The sequence below is a fragment of the Archocentrus centrarchus genome, chromosome 5 (genome assembly GCF_007364275.1).
Source record: "Archocentrus centrarchus isolate MPI-CPG fArcCen1 chromosome 5, fArcCen1, whole genome shotgun sequence".
NCBI lineage: Eukaryota > Metazoa > Chordata > Actinopteri > Cichliformes > Cichlidae > Archocentrus > Archocentrus centrarchus.
The window spans coordinates 9,716,342-9,739,389 of record NC_044350.1 but is presented as its reverse complement, the minus strand read 5'-3'; the positions used below and the strand labels follow the sequence as shown (position 1 = coordinate 9,739,389).

At 40.7% G+C, this 23,048-nt stretch overlaps 1 protein-coding gene across 1 annotated transcript in view; it reads right to left on the bottom strand.

The window, feature by feature from the left end:
• Positions 1 to 23,048, bottom strand: part of suclg2 (succinate-CoA ligase GDP-forming subunit beta) — a 106,289-nt gene that overhangs the window by 60,534 nt on the left and 22,707 nt on the right. Inside the window, exons 3-4 of the mRNA XM_030729341.1 lie at positions 1,382 to 1,481; positions 246 to 336 (exon numbers count right to left, since the gene is read on the bottom strand). Coding sequence (XP_030585201.1) covers positions 246 to 336; positions 1,382 to 1,481 — 191 coding nt within the window. The remainder of the gene's footprint in view (positions 1 to 245; positions 337 to 1,381; positions 1,482 to 23,048) is intronic.

Here is a 23,048-nt window from a genome sequence, read left to right as displayed (position 1 = left end):
TCAATTTATGCAATGAGCCATAACACCAGCTAGTGAAATCTGACAGTAAACAGTAGCTAGCTACTATTTAAACCCACCACAAAACAACAAAATAACACACACAAAAAAAAAGGGAGGAACCAAAATGCCTTCACAGATGTTAATTTTACAGAAAATAAATACTGGACTCAAAATGACTTGAAATGAAGTCAGAAAAAAAAAAAATGGGGAAAAGTCTTCTTCCCTTCATCTCTGCCGTGGCTCACCGTTTTCACTTTCACTCCCTCTTTTGGTGTCTGCTTAGTAGTCAGGTTGAAACCCAGCATCTTATTGGCCAGCTCACCAACGATAGCAGGGCTAAAGGACAGAGGTTATAGGTCAAACAATATCACTTCTTTGAAATAAATTTTTATTGTGGAAAAAAAAAAAAACTTACAAAATAAAGATGGGAAAAGCAGGTGGGTATACAGATGAAAGTACACTTCTTCCCCTCTCAATAACTTTGTTCAGTTGAAAAGAAATTAGCCTCAGCACTTTCTGAGTATTAGTGTAACATATCTGGATGAAGGACAGCTTTTGGAGACACTCTGGTACATCTGCACATCACTGTGAATGAACCTCCGCTTATTCTCTCCATTTAAAAGCAGCCCGCATGCTGAGGCTGCTTCTGTTAGCCTGCTCTGCTTTTGTAAGTGAATACAAATGAAGCTAGGGGTTCATCCTTTGATAGATGAGAGGAAGGTGAACTGTGCACTCGTGTCACTGTCTGGGGACGATGAACTTCAGTGTATCTCACTTTGAAAAAGTTTCCGGCCTTTCCGAACCCTGAAGTAGGGTGATGATGATACATGCTTGGGACAATTGTCATAAATCACCTTTTTGCCTTTACCGTGGCAGTAAGTTGTAGCTACCGTTACTAAAAAGACAGCATATTTTTTCATACGGGGAAACGTGGTAGAGGGAAATGCAGTTCCTGTGCAAAGGAAAGCTCTTTTAAGATTTGTTTAGGCTTTTGAAAAATGCATAAGATTTCAGAGTGAGCCCTCATTGAAGAAATACATCCATCACACTTTGCAACTCTGAGCTAGAACAAAATAGTGGCACAAAACCCAATAAACCAGAGAGAGGAAACTCAAAATGGGGTGTATAATGCTTCAGTCGACCTTAAAGCCCCTTTTTCAACATTTAATTGAGGGTAGTTGTTCGAAAACGAGATACTGGAAGAAGGAAAAATGTTTATTTGCAGCACAAGTAATCCTGACTGTGTCTCTGTGCCTAGGGAGCATCTTCAGAAAGCTCTTTGAGCCTCCTCACCGTAAAAGCTGCTGTTGTTGGAGAAAATAACATCAATCTATTTCCTACAGTAACTCACAGTGTGAAATGCACGTAGGAGCATACTTACTCCTTCGTTAAGTGCACTCCACCTTTAAGGCCACTGTCGAACACACCCTTGCCTCTGCCCCCGGCCAGAATCTGAGCTTTCAGCACGATCTCTTTGGCATCTGAAAGACAGAGTGAGACAGATAGAGAGATAAAGGAAGAGAGAGACAAAAGGAGAAGAGAAAGTCAGACAGAGCACTTAAGATATGGGCTCACGCCCTTGAATGGCCCCTTGAGCCTGTCAATTATTTGTCCATATGATTGAAGGAGGCAAGGAGGGAGGAAGAAAACAGAAGGGTGGTCCTTAGTAGAGTGGTCATCTGCAAGACTTTGACTTTACAGCAGGACTTCAGTGTGAAGTAATGTATCACAAAGTTAACTCTAAGAAAGTCTACTGAGTGCCAAATAGTGGAAAAATAAAGACCTTCTCTAGCCTAATGTTAAGCTACTTGGGTCAGATAGTGACGTGTGCTAACTTTCATGGAATTGGAGCTTCAAGGTAGCACTGCCCACAAACCCCGCAGGACTCCAGACAAGATCTGACATCATTTCAAACACATTTCACATATAATTTCCTTTAATACTAATTATAGTATATTTCAGACCCAGGAATAGTAAACTGTTAACCATCACGTGGGTATGTCTCAGTTGTTGAGACATTTGACAGAAAATGATAAATATGAACATCAACGGACATTAGCAAGAATGCAGCACAACATGGATGTACAGTAAAAGCAGTGTGATGCTTACGTGACAGTGCAATAAAAACATTTTCGTCACTAAGATCAATGCTCAATTGCGATGTCAATAAAGCCACGTTCAGCAGTATTCACAAGGGGTCGCCACAGCAGGCAGCGCTGCTTGTTTCATTTGGCAGATTTTTTTTTTTATTTTTTATTTATTTATTTATTTTTTTTTATAAACACCAGATGCCCTTCCTTGCTAGGTGAATGTGTAAACCACTACAATATGAAGCCACAACTGTGATCTCAATATTGATCAAAATAATCATTTTGGCTATAATGGTGCAGCCCTAGTAGAGCTATTTTATCAAAGAAATGAAAACTTTGCTGGCTGTGCTGGACAGAATAGGAAAGCTGGAGTTGGTAGGATTCATCCACTAAAGAGCATAAATGTCTCTAAAAATTTCAAGGTAATGTACTCAAAAGACAAAGACAGACAGATCAACATCAATAGTTCTGGGGTTGCATTGCTACCATGGCAAAAAACAGAAATACAGTAAATAAATAAAAAAAAAACAAATAGTTTTAATGGTGTGCTTCCTTAGAATGGATGTCAAAAACAATGCTAGTTCAAGAAAGAAAATAAAAAAACTTCAAGGACTGGAAACCTCGCAAGTTTGGAAACATGACCTTGTCTTAATCATATAACAACCCAACATCCCCTTTGCTGTCACCACCGTCCAGGCACTCACATCAGGAGGCGGCCCCTGAGCTGTCTATTCAGCATCTTGCCCACAATCTCGCACTATTCAAATGGATAAGAGGACACCTGATGAAAGATGGTTTGTGGCTACGTTATTATTATCTAGGTTGTGGGAGTTCAACCATTGACAGGCGGCTGCCATCAGGGTGGGGAGTGGGTGGTAGGGAGAGTGCAAGGAGATGATCTGTGATGGTTAGAAAGACACCTTGACCTTGGGGCTGAAGAGAAGCTCCTCCCTTGATGGCATATATATTTAAAAAAAAACAAAGCCATCTAAGAGAAGGGTGGGGTACATCTAGGACCCGGTGAAGCAGGAGCGGCTGAAAATGTTTCTTGTGCTCACCGTTGCTGCAGAAAGGACCCAGAGAATATAGGCTTGGACAGGGTGACAGGGATTAAACTAACACTGCATTAGCGAGGAGAGTTCTGCGAGGAGAGTTAAAGACTGAGGGGGAGAGGGGAAACAAAAACATGAAGAGGTAGAGAGAGAATGTAAGGTGTGCTCGTATGCAAAAGGCTTTGAGAGGAGTTATAAATGAATAAATATGTTAATAAAAAACTGCTACTGCGCAAAATTAAAAAGGAGTTCAAAGCGAGATGAGAAAGCATGTCCTGTGGGCATGTGCAGTCGAGAGGGACAGCACAGAGGAAATGACTTTTGCTTTAAAAGAAGAAGGAAGAGTGTGTGTGTGTGTGTGTGTGTGTGTGTGTGTGTGTGTGTGTGTGTTGGGGGGGGAGTTAAAGAGCAGGGATGGGGAGGCTGCATCGTTAAGGTGTGAAGAAAGGTAAAGAACTCAAAAAAAAAAAGCAAGATATCATAGCAAATACTTTAAAATATGGGGGGAAAAAAGGGTATGTAATGTGTTAAGGAAGGTAATGATGTGAGAACAAGACAGGTGTTCATTCCTGCTGCACCAGTAATTGATGGCAAATCTGCACACAATAAGATTTACAAGCAATATCAGCATTAATGAATAGGTACAGAAGCTGTAATGTGCTGATAATAAGAAAAAAAACTTCACAGAGGAAAAACAAAAGAAGCAGATCTAATGTGAAAACCAGTGGGTATTACAAATCACAAAGAGAGCATGATTAAAAGTACACAATTCCTTCTCCCCCTCTCTCTCTCTTGCACACACACTGCAGTATCCTCACAAATGCTCTGGTTAACACTGAAACATTAATCTTAGTTGAAATGCATGGAAAAGATAACGATGTCCTAAAAGATCAGGGTGAACATGGTGCATGGTAAAGAGCAGAGTGACCATTATCTGGTAGTATGACAGACAGGAGATGGCCTCTAATGCTGAGACAAAGGTTGGTCCATTATGAGAGTGGAGCAGTGTGAGGACAGGCTGGGGAAAAAAAAAAAAAGAGTAAGAAAATGTAAATCAGACACAGCTCAGGCTCATTTTATGTCTAACTGTAAAGAAAAAAGGAGAAAGAAAAGCACATGTCTGAAGTTAATCAATAAAGATACCAGAAAGCACTGCCGATGAGTCAGAGCTCAAGGTGTTCACACAGTGGAAATAAACGCAACATTTCATCTGTAAACATCTGAAAGGTGACACAAGTGGGCGTTCTATCAGATGGCAGTATTTTATATTCTGATTAAGATTCTTTGGTGAGCGTTTTCATTACTGAATTTGCAATACACAGAGCAAAGATGTACTGGGGAAGACTTTACTTTATAATCAGAAATACCTCCTCCAACATATCAGTTTGGTTATTAGCTGAATCAGAATCCTTTCCCTGGTTGGAAGGAGACAGTGTTTCATAATCAGTTAACTGCTTCCATTTGTATCATGCATGGCCCACTGTGAAGAAAGAGAGCAAGATTTTCATCTCCATTTATTTTCTATTTCTTGGGGACAGACAGAAGATTAACATTGCACAACATCTCCAATCTCATCATATGCAATTTGAGTAATGCGGTCATCATCCTCAGGCCTCACTTATTTCCCAGTAATGAGTGCAAATCAACTCCCAGTCTGCTTGCCAGTGACAGCAGCTGGCAAGGAGGATGTTACTTCTACAATCAGTGTCTCTTTCACCCCGTTCTTTGTGTGCACTTTTGAAAGGTCTATTCTCTTCTCCCACCCTCCCCCTTTGCATGTAGCTCATGAGCAGCCAACAGCACAGTTAGCTTTGGTCTGATATTTAATTAAGCCTTCGAGGCTGCGCCATGAGGGAAATGCTGCCTGGTAAGGGACAGATGCAGGCTGTGCGCCAATCCAGAGAGAGCAAGATGAGGCTACCATCTGCAAGGAGAGAGAAAAAGATCAGGGTGGCCCTCCCCGACGCTCGTGTGCTGTAATGAAAGTAACGCGGCTAAATGGGGAAGACTAATCAAACTCTTGGGAGTAAGGAGAAAACAAACACAAGCCACGAATATCTACAATCAAACACCACATGTCTGAGTCTCAGTCCTCCTATGGATAAATACTATTAACGCCAGAGGAAAGACGGCAAATAAAACACAGAGTTAAACCCTCAACATCTGTGCTCTACTATGATGGCAGGCAGTGCTGATTGCTGTCAAACAGGTGGAAATTGGTCTTTAGAAAAAAAGAGAAGTTGGAAATGTCAGTCTACAGATCATTAAAACAAGTAGTGTAGCCATAATTAAACTTTCACAGTATAGAGCTATTTTACAATAAGTATAAAAAAACCCCCCCAAAAAAACAAAAAAAACAAACAGTCTGCACTTCCATTTGCTTCCCTCTAGAAGCACATAGTGTACCTTTAAATAACTTCAATTATGCTGTCAACTGCATATTGATGTCAAGAAAGCTAGTGACTCTATCGACTCTAGTTTATGACTCACTTTGCCGCAGTGATTTTTGGCTGTGTCACAACTATGTATCAGTAAAATTGTGAAAATGGACTCATAATCTACTATAGCGCCACAGGCAATGCAGGATACTAATGATCCCAAACAAAGAAACTAACTGATGAGCTTTGCTAACTGTTTAAGCGCAAAAGTGAATGTATGCGAAGTGTTTTCCATTCCATGTGTATTAAAAGGCAAATTCAGGTCAGCACTTACTTCTGTAAAATGCTTTAGTGTAATAGCCTTACCAACGTATTTTATTTTAATTACACTTAGGCACCATTAGGGCCAGTGCACAGAGCAGGTCATGTTTAATGACTACTTGTATAATGATTTCATTTACAACCCCATTTACAGAAATGCTGGAATGCGGTGCAAAATGTAACTCAAAACAAAAAGGCAATGATTTGCAAATCATTTAAAACGTACATTTAATTAAAAATGGCACAGAGATGAATCATCACATTTTCATTGTTTTTTTTAAAAGTTGTACTCATCAATTATTTGATGACAGCAACAGGTTTGAAATCTGTTTGGCCTTGACAAGATAAGAATATATTATTCAAATAACAATAAAATTTCCCAGGTGCAGTATTCCACAAGTTGGAAATTTGATTTTACAAAGACAATCAAGTATGGCAAAATCATTGTTTTCTGTTTCTATTTATTTATTTATTATCTACACTATATTTCCAAAAGTATTCATTCACCCATCTGAATCACTGAATTCCGGTGTTCCAGTCACCTCCATGGCCACAGGTGTATAAACCGAGCACCTTGGCATGCAGACTGCTTCTGCAACATTAAAGAATGGGTCGTTCTCAGGAGCTCAGTGAATTCCAGCATGGTACTGTGATAGGATGTCACCTGTGTAAGAAGTCCAGCCGTGAAATTTCCTCGCTACTAAATATTCCACAGTCAACTGTTAGTGGTATTATGAGTATAGCAAAGGTGAAGTGATTGGGAACGACAGCAGCTCAGCCACAAAGTGGCAGGCCACGTAAAATCACGGGGTGGGATCAGAAGATGCTGAGGCGCATAGTGCGCAGAGGTCACCAACTTTCTCCACCTCCAAACTTCACGTGGCCTTCAGATTAGCTCAAGACCAGTGCATAGAGAGCTTCATGGAATGGGTTTCCATGGCCAAGCAGGCACAATCTGATGGATGAGGCTGGGTTTGGTGGTTGCCAGGAGAACAGTATCACTTTTACCACCACCAGTGTAAAGTTTGGTGGAGGGGGGATTATGCTGTGGGGTTGTTTTTCAGGAGTTGCGCTCGGCTGCTTAGTTCCAGTGAAAGGAACTCTTAATGCTTCAGCATACCAAGACATTTTGGACAATTTCATGCTCCCAACTTTGTGGGAACAGTTTGGGGATGGCCCCTTCCTGTTCCAACATGACTGCACACCAGTGCACAAAGCAGGTCCATAAAGACATGGATGAGAGAGTTTGGTTTGGAAGAACTTGACTGCCCTGCACAGAGTCCTGACCTCAACCTGCTACAACACCTTTGGGGTGAATTAGAGCAGAGACTCTGAGCCAGGCCTTCTGATCCAACATCAGTGTCTGACCTCACAAATGAGTTTCTGTAAGAATGGTCAAAAAATCCCATAAACACTCCTAAACCTTGTGGAAAGCCTTCCCAGAAGAGTTGAAGCTGTTATAGCTGTCGACGTCATATTAAACCGCATGGATTAAGAATGGGATGTTACTCAAGTGTGTGTGTGTGTGTGTGTGTGTGTGTGTGTGTGTGTGAGAAGGCAGACGAGTGAATAATTCTGGCAATATAGCGCATTTATTTTTACAAAGTAACCGAGGTTTTTAGAAGATGGGGTTGTAAGTGCAAGATGATATTATCTTGGAAAAGTTCAGCTTTCCATAAACTTTTACCTTTTTTCCAATTCTACCAGACTGTGAAAAGGTCAGACATAAAATGGTTTTCTATTCATGCAGTGATGGCAAGTGAACCGAAAGGCGAGACAGGAAAATAAAACCTTCTGTTTTGCATCTACCTTGACATATAATGGTCTTGAAATTCTTTAAGCAAAATATGTTGCCCGTTCAGTTGAGGTTGAAAAGTCAACCAACAATTATATTATTTTTATATATATATAAAAGCATGCTTGGCAAAAGCCCTCTTGCTACTGGCATGTCAGTTAAAACCAGATATAAGGGTCCAAGAAGAGACTAACAAAACGGATTTGAACACCAAAATAGCCAAAGACTGCAACAATTTATCCTCTCTGTTTACTACAACTAAATAAATAATTACCATGTCACTGTCTTGTCTGGTTAAACCCAGTGCCCATGTGTCTCTGCATCTAATGATGCATCTCAGTGCTACACAGTGAAAAAGAATATCAGTTTCCCTGACCAACAATGGCACCTCTTTGTGACACTCCTCCAGTCACTGCTTGCATGACAGCTGAGTCCTCATTAGAGGACAAGTCCACCTGAATTTCAGACATAGGACAGCATCTCTAATGACAACTCGAGATGCCCCTGGTCTACTTTCAGTCTCAGAGAGGTGCAGTTCAAACCCCTGGTTCAGAGTTTGTTTTTTTTTACTGCCATACAAGCAGAAGGGTGACTATAATGATAATGGTGTTCTGTAGCAATGGGTGCTAAGTGACCACGGAGATATCTGCAAAGCGAATCACTCGTCTCGGAGCGAAGCCTGCGCGAAGACATTTACTTCTATCAAAGATCATCGTGAAACAGTTAAGTAGAAAAATGACCAACTTTGGTTAAGAGACAGAAAAACGCCAGCAAACAGTTTAAACTAGCGGAGCAAGATGCTACATAAGAGGCCCTCTTACTGACTGATACAATTTCATCACTTCAGCATCAACAACTGCAGAGAAAAACTTTAAAAGCTACCAACATCTGCTGCTGCATTAGTGGGCAGGAGGAAAGCAATACCAATTCCACTGATGAGTAATGAAGTGTACCTAATGGCTGGCGCTCACTACAACAAAGCACAATGGTGTTTGCACATTTCTGCTCCACAATTTCTACGTCTAATTCAACAACTTTCAACTCCAGCACGACTAGGTGCCCCATTATTTATGCAATGTGCCCTGCCAACAAACAATAGGCAACATGTTCACTTCTACTGGCACATTAGAATCATCATAATACGACAGAGAAGATGTGTGAAAAATAATTCCGCATCTCACCCACAACATGAATAGGTTGGGGCGCGTAATGAGGAGGTGGAAACACTAAGCTGCTTACGGAAATCAGCTCTTTGAGAGACAGGCTGCTTTACCCTGCAAAGCCTATTTACAGCTGTTAAGACAATTTCAGATGCATTGCTTTTTCTTTTTTTTCCCTAACTGACGAAAGACCTAAGAGCCAGCTAATATAACGGATAACAACAGGTCCTTGGAGAGGGCAGTATTATATGCATCTGGGCAGGCTTGCTTGTCTATTTTTGAACTCTCATATTGTGCTTGCAGATTCTCAACATTTTTATGCGTATGCGTGTTCACAGTTATCATGCTGCCTACGGGTGGTTTCTGCTTTGTCTCCAAATCGGTGGGTCGCTGTGTCTGTGTTAATAACCTTTTGTTTCACACCTGCGCCCCTCCCCATACCCCCACATTCTCTCCACATTGCATGCTATGTGCGTTATCTTGGCAGGTAGTGAAAAACTAACATCTGTCTTCCTGTGTGACAGAGAAGCACTATGGAGGGAGAAGAGAGCTGTTCTGTCCATCAGCAGGAGCCCCGCAGTGAGTGAGGCGGTGAGACAGAGATACTGTTTCTGCAGTTCACTCCAGCTAACAACCTGCTTTTGTTTACTTATCCCCTGCAATGTGATTAAAGTGGCAAATGAGGATTTTACAAATGGTCTGGGCAAAATTTGAGGGGGTGTTAGGAAACACTAAATATAGGGGAGGCTACACTGTGGATACGTAGGCGAGAGCAACAACAGCCTCAAGTAAAGAAAGAATGAAAAGGAAAACTCATATGGAAAAGAAACAGAAAAAATGTGAAGTAAAAAAAATGCTTATTCTGCACTGTATATCTAAAAAGATTTGTCTCTCATAGTATGATCTACTCACGAATTAAATATGAATCAAGTCAACCTTGCATTGTACAAGAAAAGGAGAAAATGGCCACTTGGCAAGTAAAATTTACATTACTTATAAAGAAATGTTCACTATTAGAGATAATTTGATTTGCCTATTTTTCTCCATTTAGAAATGAAAATGTGAGCACACACACACACAAAAAAAACCAGAGGTAAAAACATTATGGTGCTGAAAACCAAGGAGAAGGTAAAGGGCAGAGTGTGTGGGTTGAATACATAAGAAAAAGCATTGCTGTTTTCAGTTGACACTCACTAGTTAATAGCTATATAACTGAACCTCAGCCTGTTTAGAAGATATCCCAATAGTCTTGTTTCATCCAAAATAAAAATGTACAAAGAAGTCAAGTAGGAAGCCACAGACTCAAGACATGAACCACTGAAACATGAGTCTCTGTCATATAGAGGTTTGTATGACATGTCCAAAAAAAGCCAGTGAACTGATCTTCGCCTGCATATTTGCATACTGTTCTCTTCACAGTGACTCAAAAGCTCACCCATTTGAATAGATGTCACTGAACAGACCTAATCTCAGCATAGTGCCACTCACCCATACTGTTTAGAGTGGAAACAGCAAAGGTGGTAAAGCCAACAACTCTGATGGAAATTGCTGGAAGCAAGAGCACAAAGATAGCAGCAACACAAGTACAATATTCATAGAGACTCAGGCTGCATATTCTCTTGAAGTACAAGAACCTGTTGTAACATCAAGTGCCTTGATACATGAGCAGCTGCTTCAGTGTCCTCTGTCCAGTAGACCAACGCGGAGAGGACGCAATGTGGGCTCCAGCTGCTGTAACACAGCCACACAAACCAACTTCTGAGAGGGTCGTCTCATCTCTCAATACTTCAGACAAAGACAGAAGTAAAAGGGCTGCGGTTGAGCCAACACCACTCAGCACTAACTGCTACTGTCAGCGCTTTTCACCAGAGACTTTGCCTCATTTTCTGAAGGGGGAAGATGAAAGTGGTCTTAAAAGGCGCTTGAAATGTTGAAGTGCACGAGGCAGCTCCAGTGGGGACAGTGTGAATGAGAAGGCAGGGAATGCACAGGAAGGAAGGAGAGATCTGGCCATTTTCCATGTTTTAACCATGTTTGACAGTAAGATATTTGCCTGTCCCTAGCTGAAAAGAAAGAGGGCCCCATGGGTACATGATGTGTACAGTAGTTTTTTTTTCTTCTTCTTCTTCAATGCTCTATTGAAGTGTTAGATATGTCCAAACATTTGTCATTGATAGAACAGGAGACTTATCACACACAGAGCTGAGCATAATAGAATTCGATGACAAAAGACCCAGGTCTTATACAACAGTGCTATCCAAATTAAGGTAGGCAAAATTGGATCTGAACTGGAGAGAATACACACACATGCACACACACAAAGGGAAAGCAACAGAGAGAAAATATCACTGCATTGCTTCTTACAAATTCACTGCTCAATGAATCATGGAATAGCCTTAATAAAACATGCAATTTAGGGCTAGTATTATTCAGATAATGGCTCTATAACTGCAAGTATTGGGACACAAAGGCATAAAAGAGCTCAAGTGAACTGAAGCATGAGTAACACTAATGCGCCATATAAATACCCAAAGCCCAAGACAAGGGTTTCGATATCTTTTTGAGTGTGAAGTGCTACAACACGTATCTTATACCAAGTCAATCAACAGCCACATCTGTAGACTGGGTTACATTCAATTACATGTACAGCACACTGATAATCATCAGTTCAATTTTCACTGCTTTTGTTTATGTATCATAAAATCTGTTAGTGCACATTTGGTTTCATTGGTTTCAGGTTTAGTAGCTGGCAAGCACCATCTTTCTGGAAGTCAGCAAGTATGTGTACATTCCAGCTAGAGAAATAAATAGAATACAACCGAAAAGGCTGGACTGGTGCTCATACTGATTTGCACAAGTTTGAATAAAGGGAAAGAAAATGAAATGTATTTCAATTAATTTGAATGCATTTTATGTAACCTCATTTTAACTATTTAAAATGTAGAATTAATATTTATTTATAATTCATTTAATGTAATTTACACTAATTCAATCCAATGGCAAGCTAAGATGCAGTGTTGGGAATATTATTGCGGTCATGTCGCTGCAAGACAGAAGAGAACACCACCTTTCCATCTGCGCTGTTGAATCCAAAATGTTTCCACTCATAACTTCTCGGGATGATTATCCATTCAGGCCTTTACTTCATCCGCTGGCTGCATGACATTTGCATTCAGTATTTACTGCTGTCTGTGCAGCGGTTCCTGTACCGCTACAGTAGCTGCCTTAGAGGCACAAAGCAGAGAATTTTCACTCCCATTCTTAAAGGTTGGAAAGGTTTTCTTTTCATAAAATTGTGAGCCTTCTTTACTCTAATCACACCTTTGGTGATTATAGCCAAAGTACTCAATTTGAACTTCACTCGTCCATAGAGCTTGCTTCCAAATGTTGCTTCGCATACTTCAGATGTTCACATCTGAGACGAGGTGGCAGGTTGGGTTTCCCTCTGATGATTGTTGTGACTATGTTCACAAGAAACACTACTACTTATGTAAATAACACGCTAAGAAAGAAATTGCTCATTTCCAAGCCACCGGGCTCTGCTGACTAAAGGAATGATTTTTAGGGAGGAGTCGGTGATCTATTTTGTCTGACTTTTGCAAACAAAAATAACTTTTTGTCAGTGGAGTCTGCTACAGCGTAATGGCTTTACTACCTCATTGGGAAAAAGCTGTCTGATGGCACTAGTTTGACAGACTAGTATTTCTGGGCAGATGCCACCTAGTTTAACCAATAAATCAAGTAATCAGTCACATACCTAACTACTGTGAAAAGAACCATCGTGAAGCGTTAAGCCTGCTGAAATGTCAGGGAGGTGTGAAAGGTTGAAAAAATAGAAACCACCCGAGTCTAATCTGTTTGCCTCATTTTTTAGATCCTTGTGGCTGTTGAGTGTTATCACAAGGTTTGAAGAGTTATACAATTTATCATCTATGGAAGTGTCATCGGCTGAATAAGAAATCTTGACCTTCATAAAATTCTACATGCCAGTGTCCTAAAAGAAAGAAGAAACTATTGCACCTCTTCAGAGTTGTACAATTGTAACACTAATTTAATGAAGAGGCCACTTGCTGACTGCGTGTGTCAGTGTGCATTTATGTAGTTTGGGCAGGCATGCGCATCGGCAGTGCTCCCGGTGACCTGTCATTTATGGTCATTTGTGGATGAAGCTACAAAACAAATGTCACAGAAAGGACCTTTTCCTCTTGGGCAGAGAGGAGGATAAAGAGAAGATTAAAGGATGGGAAAAAAAAGACACAGGTACAGTGGCTTGCAAAAGTATTCATACCCCTTGAACTTTTCCATATTTTGTCACATTACAACCACAAACAAATATATTTCACTGGAATTTAATGTGAAAGACCAACACAAAGTGGTACACAATTGTGAAGTGGAAAGAAAATTATACATGATTCAAAACATTTTTTACAAATAAAAAACTGAAAAGTGCAGTGTGCAAAAGTACTCAGCCCCCCTGAGTCAATACTTTGTGGAGCCACCTTTTTCTGCAATTACAGCTGCAAGTCTTTTAGGGTGTGTCTCCACCAGCTTTGCATGTCTAGTGACTGAAATTTTTGCCCATTCTTCTTTGCAAAACAGCTCAAGCTCAGTCAGATTAGATGGAGAGCGTTTGTGAACAGCAGTTTTCAGATCTTGCCACAAATTCTCGATTGGGTTTAGGTCTGGACTTTGACTGGGCCATTCTAACACATGAATATGTTTGGTTTAAACCATTCCATTGTAGCCCTGGCTTTATGTTTAGGGTCGTTGTCCTGCTGGAAGGTGAACCTCTGCCCCAATGTCAAGTTTTTTGCAGACTCCAACAGGTTCTCTTCCAAGATTGCCCTGTATTTGGCTCCATCCATCTTCCCATCAACTCTGACCAACTTCCCTGTCCCTGCTGAAGAGAAGCAGCCCCAGAGCATGATGCTGCCACCACCATATTTGACAGTGGGGATGGTGTGTTCAGAGTGGTGTGCAGTGTTAATTCCCCGCCACACATAGCGTTTTGTATTTGTGCCAAAAAGTTCAATTTTGGTCTCATCTGACCAAAGCACCTTGTTCCACATGTTTGCTGTGTCCCCAGCATGGCTTCTGGCAAACTGCAAACAGGACTTTTTATGGTTTTCTTTTAACAATGGCTTTCTTCTTGCCACTCTTCCATAAAGACCACATTTGTGCAGCGCACTACTAATAGTTGTCCTGTGGACAGATTCCCCCACCTGAGCTGTGGATCTCTGCATTTCGTCCAGAGTCACCACTTGGCTGCATCTCAGATCAGTGCTCTCCTTGTTCGGCCTGCAAGTTTAGGTGGACGGCCTTGTCTTGGTAGGTTTACAGTTGTGTCATACTCTTTCCATTTCTGGATAATGGATTGAACAGAGCTCCGTGAGATGTAAAAAAGCTTGGGAAATCTTTTTGTAGCCTAAGCCTGCTTTAAACTTCTCCACAACCTTATTCCTGACCTGTCTGGTGTGTTCTTTGGACTTCATGATGCTGTTTACTCCCCAATATTCTCTTAACCAACCTCTGAGGCCGTCACGGAGCAGCTGTATTTGTACTGAGATTAGATTACACACAGGTGGACTCTTTTTAGTCATTCGCAGTCATCAGGCAACTTCTGAATGCAATTGGTTGCACTCAGAGAAAAGGGGGCTGAATACTTTTGCACACCGCACTTTTCAGTTTTTTATTTTTAAAATATGTTTTGAATCATGTATAATTTTCTTTCAACTTTACAATTGTATTCCACTTTGTGTTGGTCTTTCACATTAAATTCCAGTGAAATATATATTTATGTTTGTGGTTGTAATGTGACAAAATATGGAAAAGTTCAAGGGGTATGAATACTTTTGCAAGCCACTGTATGTTTCAGTGAGCAATTAGAATACATTTAGTTGGTAACCAACTCTAAATGTAGTTAGCTATCGCTAGCTGGCTAGATGTAGGCATGGTATTTATCATGTTGCTATATCTCTATGAAAAACAACCTGTCAGCCTGTGTCACCATCCTCAGTGTGCTTCTAGTTAATATATGTTTTGCTTGGATTTTACTGTCACCCAGAGTTTTTAGTTTTTGGACTTTCATTTTTGTATTGTTTAACGTTACTGTTTGATTCCTAGTATCTTGTGTTTTTGCGGTTTAGAATTTGTATCTCTTTCTGGTCATTCCTGGTTGTTTCATTGTTTATATCCTCAGGCTTCTTGTTTTAGTTATCCAAGTTCTGTTCTTGGCTGTTGTTCACTTTCCATTTAATCCTTTGTTTCAGTTCTCGGGGTTCCTGTGTTCCCAGCTCTGTTTGTTTTACTGTTTCTGTTAAGTGGATTTAGTCCTGGTCTCTGTTCCTTGTACTGTAGTTTAAGTCCTCCTCTTGTGTCTAGTTACCCATTATAATCTTTTTCCTCTAGTGTAGGTGTTGTAGTCCCTCAGTGTGTCTGCTTCCCTGAGTTGTGTCAAGTCAGCAGTTGTTTTCATGTCTACTTCCTGTTTTACATTGGCAGTTCTTTGCATTGTATTCAGTTTTACTCCCCTCATCTTGTTCCGCTGTGCTCCCTGGTGTGTCCTATCTCCCTGATCACCTCGTGTGTATATCATCTGTGTCCTCCTGTTCCTTTTCACATCGTCTCACTTAGGGAGTGTGTTTACTGTTTCAGAGTTTCCCTGAGTATTCCTAGTTATTGACTTATTAGCTCCAGTTGAGCTTTCCTAGTTTCCTTGTACCTGATGTACACCCAATAAAGTTGTGTATTTCTGAGTTCACACTTTCCCTCCTGAGTCCTGTGTTTGGGCCCTTTTCCTGCCTGCCACACTGCAGAATCGTGACTCTTATATGTCTGGGTTGTTCAGTATTTACAAGTTTCAGTGGATGGGACATGCTAGCTGGGCATATCTTGGCTTTAATCATACACGCATTTTCAGACATAACTGTGCCTTTGTGAGTTGTGGTGGTTTAATCCAACTGGTTTACTCACTGTTCCTGTGGTGACAGCATTTTGTTGTTTTCATACTGTGGTCAGGTTGCATGGATAAACTAGTAGAGTTCACTCTTATGTCTCATTTGTTCTCTTGGGGTGCCACCATGCATGTATAACATATTTACAGCACTTCTTTTAGCACTGGGCCAATTTGTTGCTGACCATTTGTGTTCGATATTATTCCATTGATGCTCAGCAATTCTGTATGCTGAATAGTAATGCAAAAATATACATCGTTTGGATGAAAAGCAGGTGTCCAAAAGCAGGTCAAACACCCTAAATCACATTTCCTAAAAAGCCTATTCCCTCTAGATTGGATATGGCATGCATTGATACTTGTCCCACTCTCCTCAATGTCATGGAGGAGGAATGTCCGATATATATCGTCTACAATAATATCTTAATTTCCGTGTTAACAATGTGCGAGCTGATGTTATCGAGAATGTTATTTTTCCCTGTCAGTAGCAATCTAAACGCCTCAACTCCACGTGCTCACTACTTCATGCTTTAGTATAGGCTGCTGTGCGTGCGCATTGAGAGTGCTTATACTGTGTACTAGCATAGCTGCCTAAACAACACACCTAAAGCTGGAAATGAATGAACACACTGTGCCAGGGAAAGAAATTCAGATATCGCCAGCCTTGCAGTGTACCGCCTTAGATTTAATTCCTAAGCAAGGATCATCTTCACTCACGTGGAGGTGGTTTGGATTTGAAAATACTGACATTGCTGAAAAGACGGCAGTTTGCAGACTTTGTAAGAAAATGGTTACCGTTAAAGATAGCTCGACAACTAACCTGTTCCATCATCTCCGAACAAACCACTGAGTATGTGGAATAAGGTGTCTGGCAAAATATAGCAAACAACATAGTTTTACAAAGAATTTATATTCAACTTCAACCTTCCAGCATTAATAACGGTTAGGCTCAGGGGACAATGAAGTGGTATGAGGGGGGCCCCAAATCAAACTTTGCTTAGGGACCCTTCAAAGCTTGGGCCGGCTCTGTATGCCATAATTGAAGTTAAATCATTTCCCCTAATTTTTTAAGTAGTGCAGGTTTTATTTGCTTCTTTTCATGAAAAGAAAAAAAAAATCTGATGTTAAAGTGAATTCTAAGAATGCCTCATGCTCACCCTTTTGTGCTTATCCAGTGCAACTATGGCACATGTTCATTAAGAAATAAAGGTACCCTAAAAACAGCATTCAAGTAGCTATAATGATGACCAAACATCTTTATTTCTCTAATACCAAATACAATAAAAAAATTAAAAAATCAAACTGAGAAAGAAGAGCACAGAATCTCTGCTGGCAAACAGGCCAGGTACGAGTGGGAGGACTCAGGTGAGATGTGTCACAGATGGATAAGAATGTCCTCAAAATGGCTTGTGGTGATGCCCATGGTAGGAAAACTGCATTTTCATGACAGATGGCACAGGTTAGCCCGAGTGTTGGGTTGGTGTTAAAGCATATGGTACCCTCTAGATGATCTCACACAGAAGCGCCAGGCTCAGTCAGAGGCGTAAATGTTTCTCTGCACCCTGCCAGAGGAAGTGAAACCATTCGCATCAAAAGCAAACATGTAAGCATGGGTTACGCCATAACTTGTAAGATTTTGGCAGTTTAATAAAGACTAATGAACTATTCTGATGTATCAACACCTCTGACCACATAAAACCTTCTGAGCAGACTCACTTTAAGAAGATAGCTGCTTGACTGTTAAACAGTGAATCAAAATGTCAGCAGTGACTGTTTCTTCATCCAGTCACATTTACTACTGAAATATCAACCCTTTGCCACATAGATTTTGGTATACAAAGGCACTGCTTTGCCTAGAGTGCGTCAAACACACACTTGGTGAATTTCCACATTTTGCTGAATTCTGAAGTGAACAAAAAGACAAATATAAATAATACAGCTACAAGCAACAATTACAGGGGCCAAGTAGTTCTGAAAGGCATGGACAGACTGACAGATGGTGGGGAAAAAAAAAATTAAACTTTCTGTGCAGAAAATCACCAAAGCACCAAAGTTGTCAGTGGAACCTAAAAATCTAGATTCCACAAAAAACGGATGAAATAATTTTCCCCATCATGCTGTTATTCCTCAGATATTATGATGCAGGTTGAAGCGTGCAGCACATTTTGATGGAACGTGTACTAAAAATATCAAACAAATAATAACTAATACAAACAAGACAAGTCTAAAACCAGTCACACAATGCTAGGATGGTTGCAGTGATTGCATTAGAAACTGGCTGCCTGATCAACATTACATATATTTTATAATACCAACGATCTAAATGCGCACATAACCTACATTTAATTCATGTACTGCACTGGATAGGAGCGCAACAGTTACTGAATCCACGACACTAAAGATTTTCATATGATGAGTTCAGAAAGTGTTCGTACATATCATAAATATAGGTTGAGCTTTGATGTGGTTATGCTGCGTATGCAAATTTGAGACATGGAGATGTGACTGTTAAGGTTTGGTGTGGTTAGAGCATGACAGTCTGATGAAAGCTGCAAAGTTTAAAGATCATTGGAGTAAAGAGTGAACTGGAAACACAGCAGATTGGATTTTTTCCACCCACAATCAAATCAAGTTGTCATGCATGTGATAAAAATATTTTATATATAGTAATGTGTGAAAGCCTTGAGTCACCCCTCATTTCTTTACATTTTGCTTCCAAGGAATCACTTTCCTGTAATTTTTTTTTAAAAGTGCTTTTGAGCAATACTTCTCCGATCTTTCTGGAGGTTTTTCAAAGTGTTGCTTTGGACAATTGCTGCTTTTTCACTCACTTTCAGTCCAGTCCTGATAACTGATCTTTTTCAGATAATTGCATAAAACAGACAACCTAGCAAGGAAACCTTTTTTTTTTTTTTAAATCTAGGTGCTTTTTTACTAGCAACCTGTCGCAAACATTTCTTTAGCTGAATCTAGGAAAAATGCCAAAAATAAAAGGTAGACAAAAAAATAGTATTTTTACACCAACAAAAGAGCTATTAGCTGAAAAATCCAGCACAGGACCTGTGACATGCATCTGGCCCATCAGCTGATCCATCTACCGCTCTCCAAATCCTCACCAGAAATGTTCTCAGTGGAAGGGTGGCTGTTAAGATGCCATTCTTAATGAAGGGAACCCGGGAGAAAAGGCTGAGGTATGCAGTAAGTGTCTACAGTCACCTATAAAACACAGTGATGGCTCTGTCCTGGTTTGCTGCTAATAAATAAAAACACAAAATGTAACACAATCAGTTATAGATTGGCCTCCCCAAAACCTGGACCTCAACATTATTAAAGCATGTGTGGGATCATCTTAATATGCTGCATTTCCATTCATGTTTACACGTTTCAATAAAACGCTGCACCCATCGCCTGTTTCTGTGAAGACTAATATTTTAACACTAAAAACAAACAAAAATAACACAAGCATGACAAAATAAGCATTAGGTCAGTGCTGTTTGGAAGCATGCTAGCTCCTGTTTTTACAATGAGCTCAATCTGATGATCACAGAGGCATAGAGGGGGATCAGAGCAGCCAAAGAGTGCAGACCACTAAACGTGCAGATTGAAAACATTCACTTTAAGTTTTATTAAAACATGACATAAGGCACAGTATAAGCTTCTGTCACTTGAGTATAAGGAGACCCTGAAGAGCCTTCTTCTTCTTCTAAAACCACTACACATAGAATACGCACTAAAAAAAAAAAGGTTTTTGATTTGGGGATTGATGTTTATATTATCCAACAATCTGAGTGCTTTTAAGCAGGTCAACTTCAGAGAAAAATGACCTGAACTGGTGAAGATGTGTTTGTGAGCCATAGATCCCTCTCGCTCCCTCTCCATCAAGCAACATCACAAAATATACAAGAATAACCAAATTTGCAAACCTACACACACACACACACACACACACACACACACACACACACACACACACACACACACGCACACACACACAGACACACGCACACACACACAGACACACGCACACACACACAGACACACGCACACACACACACACACACACACACACACGCGCACACACACCTCTTTAAAGGTTTGCTAATATCAAGGTAGCTTGCTATTATTCAGTAAGCCAACATATCAAACCAACTATCCTTTTAATAAGCACACATGAGATTTGACAGCCATGCATAAAAACTGTTTACACTGAATATTCATAACAGACTGAAAAAAATTAAAATGTTTCCTTCCTCTGTTAATTTTCATTCTGGCAATGAGGCTGTGCTAAGCACAAAGAGGGGAAAAGAGCAGTACAGAGAGACTAAGGTGAGGAAGGATTGAGAAAAAAAAAAATTAAGGTAAACATAAAAACTGAAAACAAGAAAGGAAAAAGAAAAGATGCAGAAAATACAATTTGTCAAAGAAAAGTCAGAAAGATGACAATGGTAAAGAAGAACACTTTGCCATCTGATATGAGCTGTACATATACACAAGTACATGTTGCTCACATTCATCACAGAGGCTCAACATGCGGTTAAGATAAGAATCCAAACCGATGTTTTCTTCCATCACTGTTTTGTCAATGAATGAGTTCTGTGGGAGGCAGAGGAAATGGCAGGCATGAAGGGCTGTCGTACTAAGAAAAGAGGGAGAAAATGTGGTTTTGATTTAGAATTCAGACTGAAAATCCATCAAGATTTGCTCTGCAGATGCATCTGTCAGGCGGGTGGCGACACACAAAGTGGACTGCATAATCATATTCTCTTTGGCAGTGGCAGGGCACAGGTATGTGTGTTTGTATATTTGTGTGCATGGCCGTGCAAATCTGCTTCGCAGGCAAACACAAAATCTATATTCATTACTGCAGTTACCCTGACATCTCAAACAAAGCATGTGTGAAACATCTGGGGGTATGAAAGCTTTAGGCCTTAGAAGATAAGAAATACATTTCAGAACTCCATTAAAGTTATTTTTTTAAACTGTCTTATAAAGTGGAATATGCAGGGGAAAAAAAACAACAACAATCATATCAATATTTAGTATGACTGCACCACTTCTCTTAGTTACACTTTGTCTTGTTTGGCACAGACATGGGACGTCTGGGGTGTCCTGTTTCTGGCACAGGATGCTGGCAACAGATGCTTTATGTCTAGCAGGTTCCTGGGTTGTGGCTCCTGGATGGGAATTGTCTCTGGCCTGCCCTGCAAACATTGGACTGGATCTGCATTTGATGAGTATGGAAGCTGGGTCAACACCTTGGGCTTTGTGTGCAATTGTGAGCCTGTTATACTGTGTGGCATCCCACACTGTTCTACTTGGGATCCCTTTGGGAAGTGTCATTGCCATGGAACACTGTGCTTGGTCTGCAGAAATGCTTAGGTTGGCAGGATGTGTCAAACTAACATCCACATGAATGCCTGGACCCAAGGTTTCCCAGGAGAACACTGCATTGTGACAAGGTAGTTGGTGTCATTCACTTCATCTGAAAAAACTATAAGATATATACAACAGATTTGTGCTGCTGCTTATCAGTGTAGTTATAGGGATATATACACTGTAGATACACTGCTGGGATAGTGTCCAAGAAATCTGTCCAGTATGGGACAGTCCCATTGGGACTTTGGGACATCCAAGCAAAACTGGTTGAGAATAGTTGAGCCTGAAAGTTACAAGCAGTTCGTAGGAACACGGTGGTGGCTGACAAGCAAAAGACAGTAGTTGTGATAGATGTGGTAATCCCAAGAAGGAGCACAAGAACAGTGAGACGTACCAGTAGCTGAAGGAACAAAAAAAAAAAACAGATGTGGAAGGTGGAAGTTCAAAGTGATCCCTGTGGAAAAACGAGCATCAGGTTGCTGTAAACCCAAGCAGGGGGTCGGCTCCAGGCACAGCATCTGAAACAATGCAGTCATGAAGTGACAGAACTGATTTCCAAGTTACTGTTAAAATATTTTGGGCCACGGTGATACAAATCTAGCTAAAGAAAGCAATTTGTTCCAAATTTGTTGGCCTAGCCTGCAAGTTTCTTTTTTTGTTTTATTGTTTTGTTTTTCCACAAGATGGGACTATTTTACTATATTAGCAAACAATGAGACAACCCCCAAAATAGGAATGATGAGGCTACTGATGTTTTTTTCCCACCTTATCTTTTCTGACTGTTTTTCTGCTACTTTTGCATTTGGCTAGGGTCAGTGTCACTACAGGTAGCATGAGGTCATACCTGGACCCTACAGAGGTTGCACAGGTATTCCTCCAAGCTGGCACCATCAATATGTGTCATTGCCAGAAGGTTTGCTGTGTCTCCCAGCAGTCTTAAGAGCATGGAAGCGATTCCAGGAGACACACAGCTACTCTAGGATAGCTGTACAGGAAGGTCCTTAAACCCATTAGCAGGACTGCTAACTGCTCTTTTGCGCAAGAAGGAACAAGATGAGCATTGCCAGAGTCCTACAAAATGATGTCCAGCAGGCTGCTGGTATAAATGTCTCTGACCAAACAATCAGGAACAGACTTCATGAGGGTGATCTGAGGGCTTGACATCCTCTAGTGGGCCCTGTGCTCACTGCCTGGCACCGGAGGAGGAGGCAAATCAATGGAGGGATGCACAGACATCTCAAGGGTAGGCAACAACATCCTGACTGCCATTAGGTATTGGGATGAAATCCTTGGAACCATTGTCAGACCCTATACTAGTGCGGTGGGTCCAATAGAACACCTCTGGGAAATTATGCTTTGGTCCATCCGACGTCACCAGGTTGTACCTCAGACTGTCCAGGAGCTCAGTGATGCCCTGGTCCAGATCTAGGAGGAGATCCCCCAGGACACCATCCATCATCTCATTAGTAGCATGCACCAACGTTGTCAAGCATGTATACAAGCACGTGGGGGCCAGACAAACTATTAGATTTCAGTAAAATGGACTATCCTGCTGAATTATTTTTTCCACTTTGATTTTTCGGGGGTATCTTTGCATTCAGCCCTCGGTAGGTTGATAAATCTCATTTATCATCTCATTTCCATCAAAGGAAGTGGCATCCTTTCATTCCTAACACATTACCCAGTCCACATCAATATAGATCTCCAGCATGATTTTTTTTTCCCCCACTGAAATCTGATGTGTTTTCAAAGTGGTCCTTTAATGTTTTGGAGAAGTATAGTATTACTTTTATACACACCTCAAACTAGACATATTTGCATCATGAAATATGTGCAGTATACCACAGAGGGCCAATTTTTTATTGCGATGCACAGTGTGTGTGTGCGCTTACCTAAACTTTACTATAATCTGTTTTCTAATTAT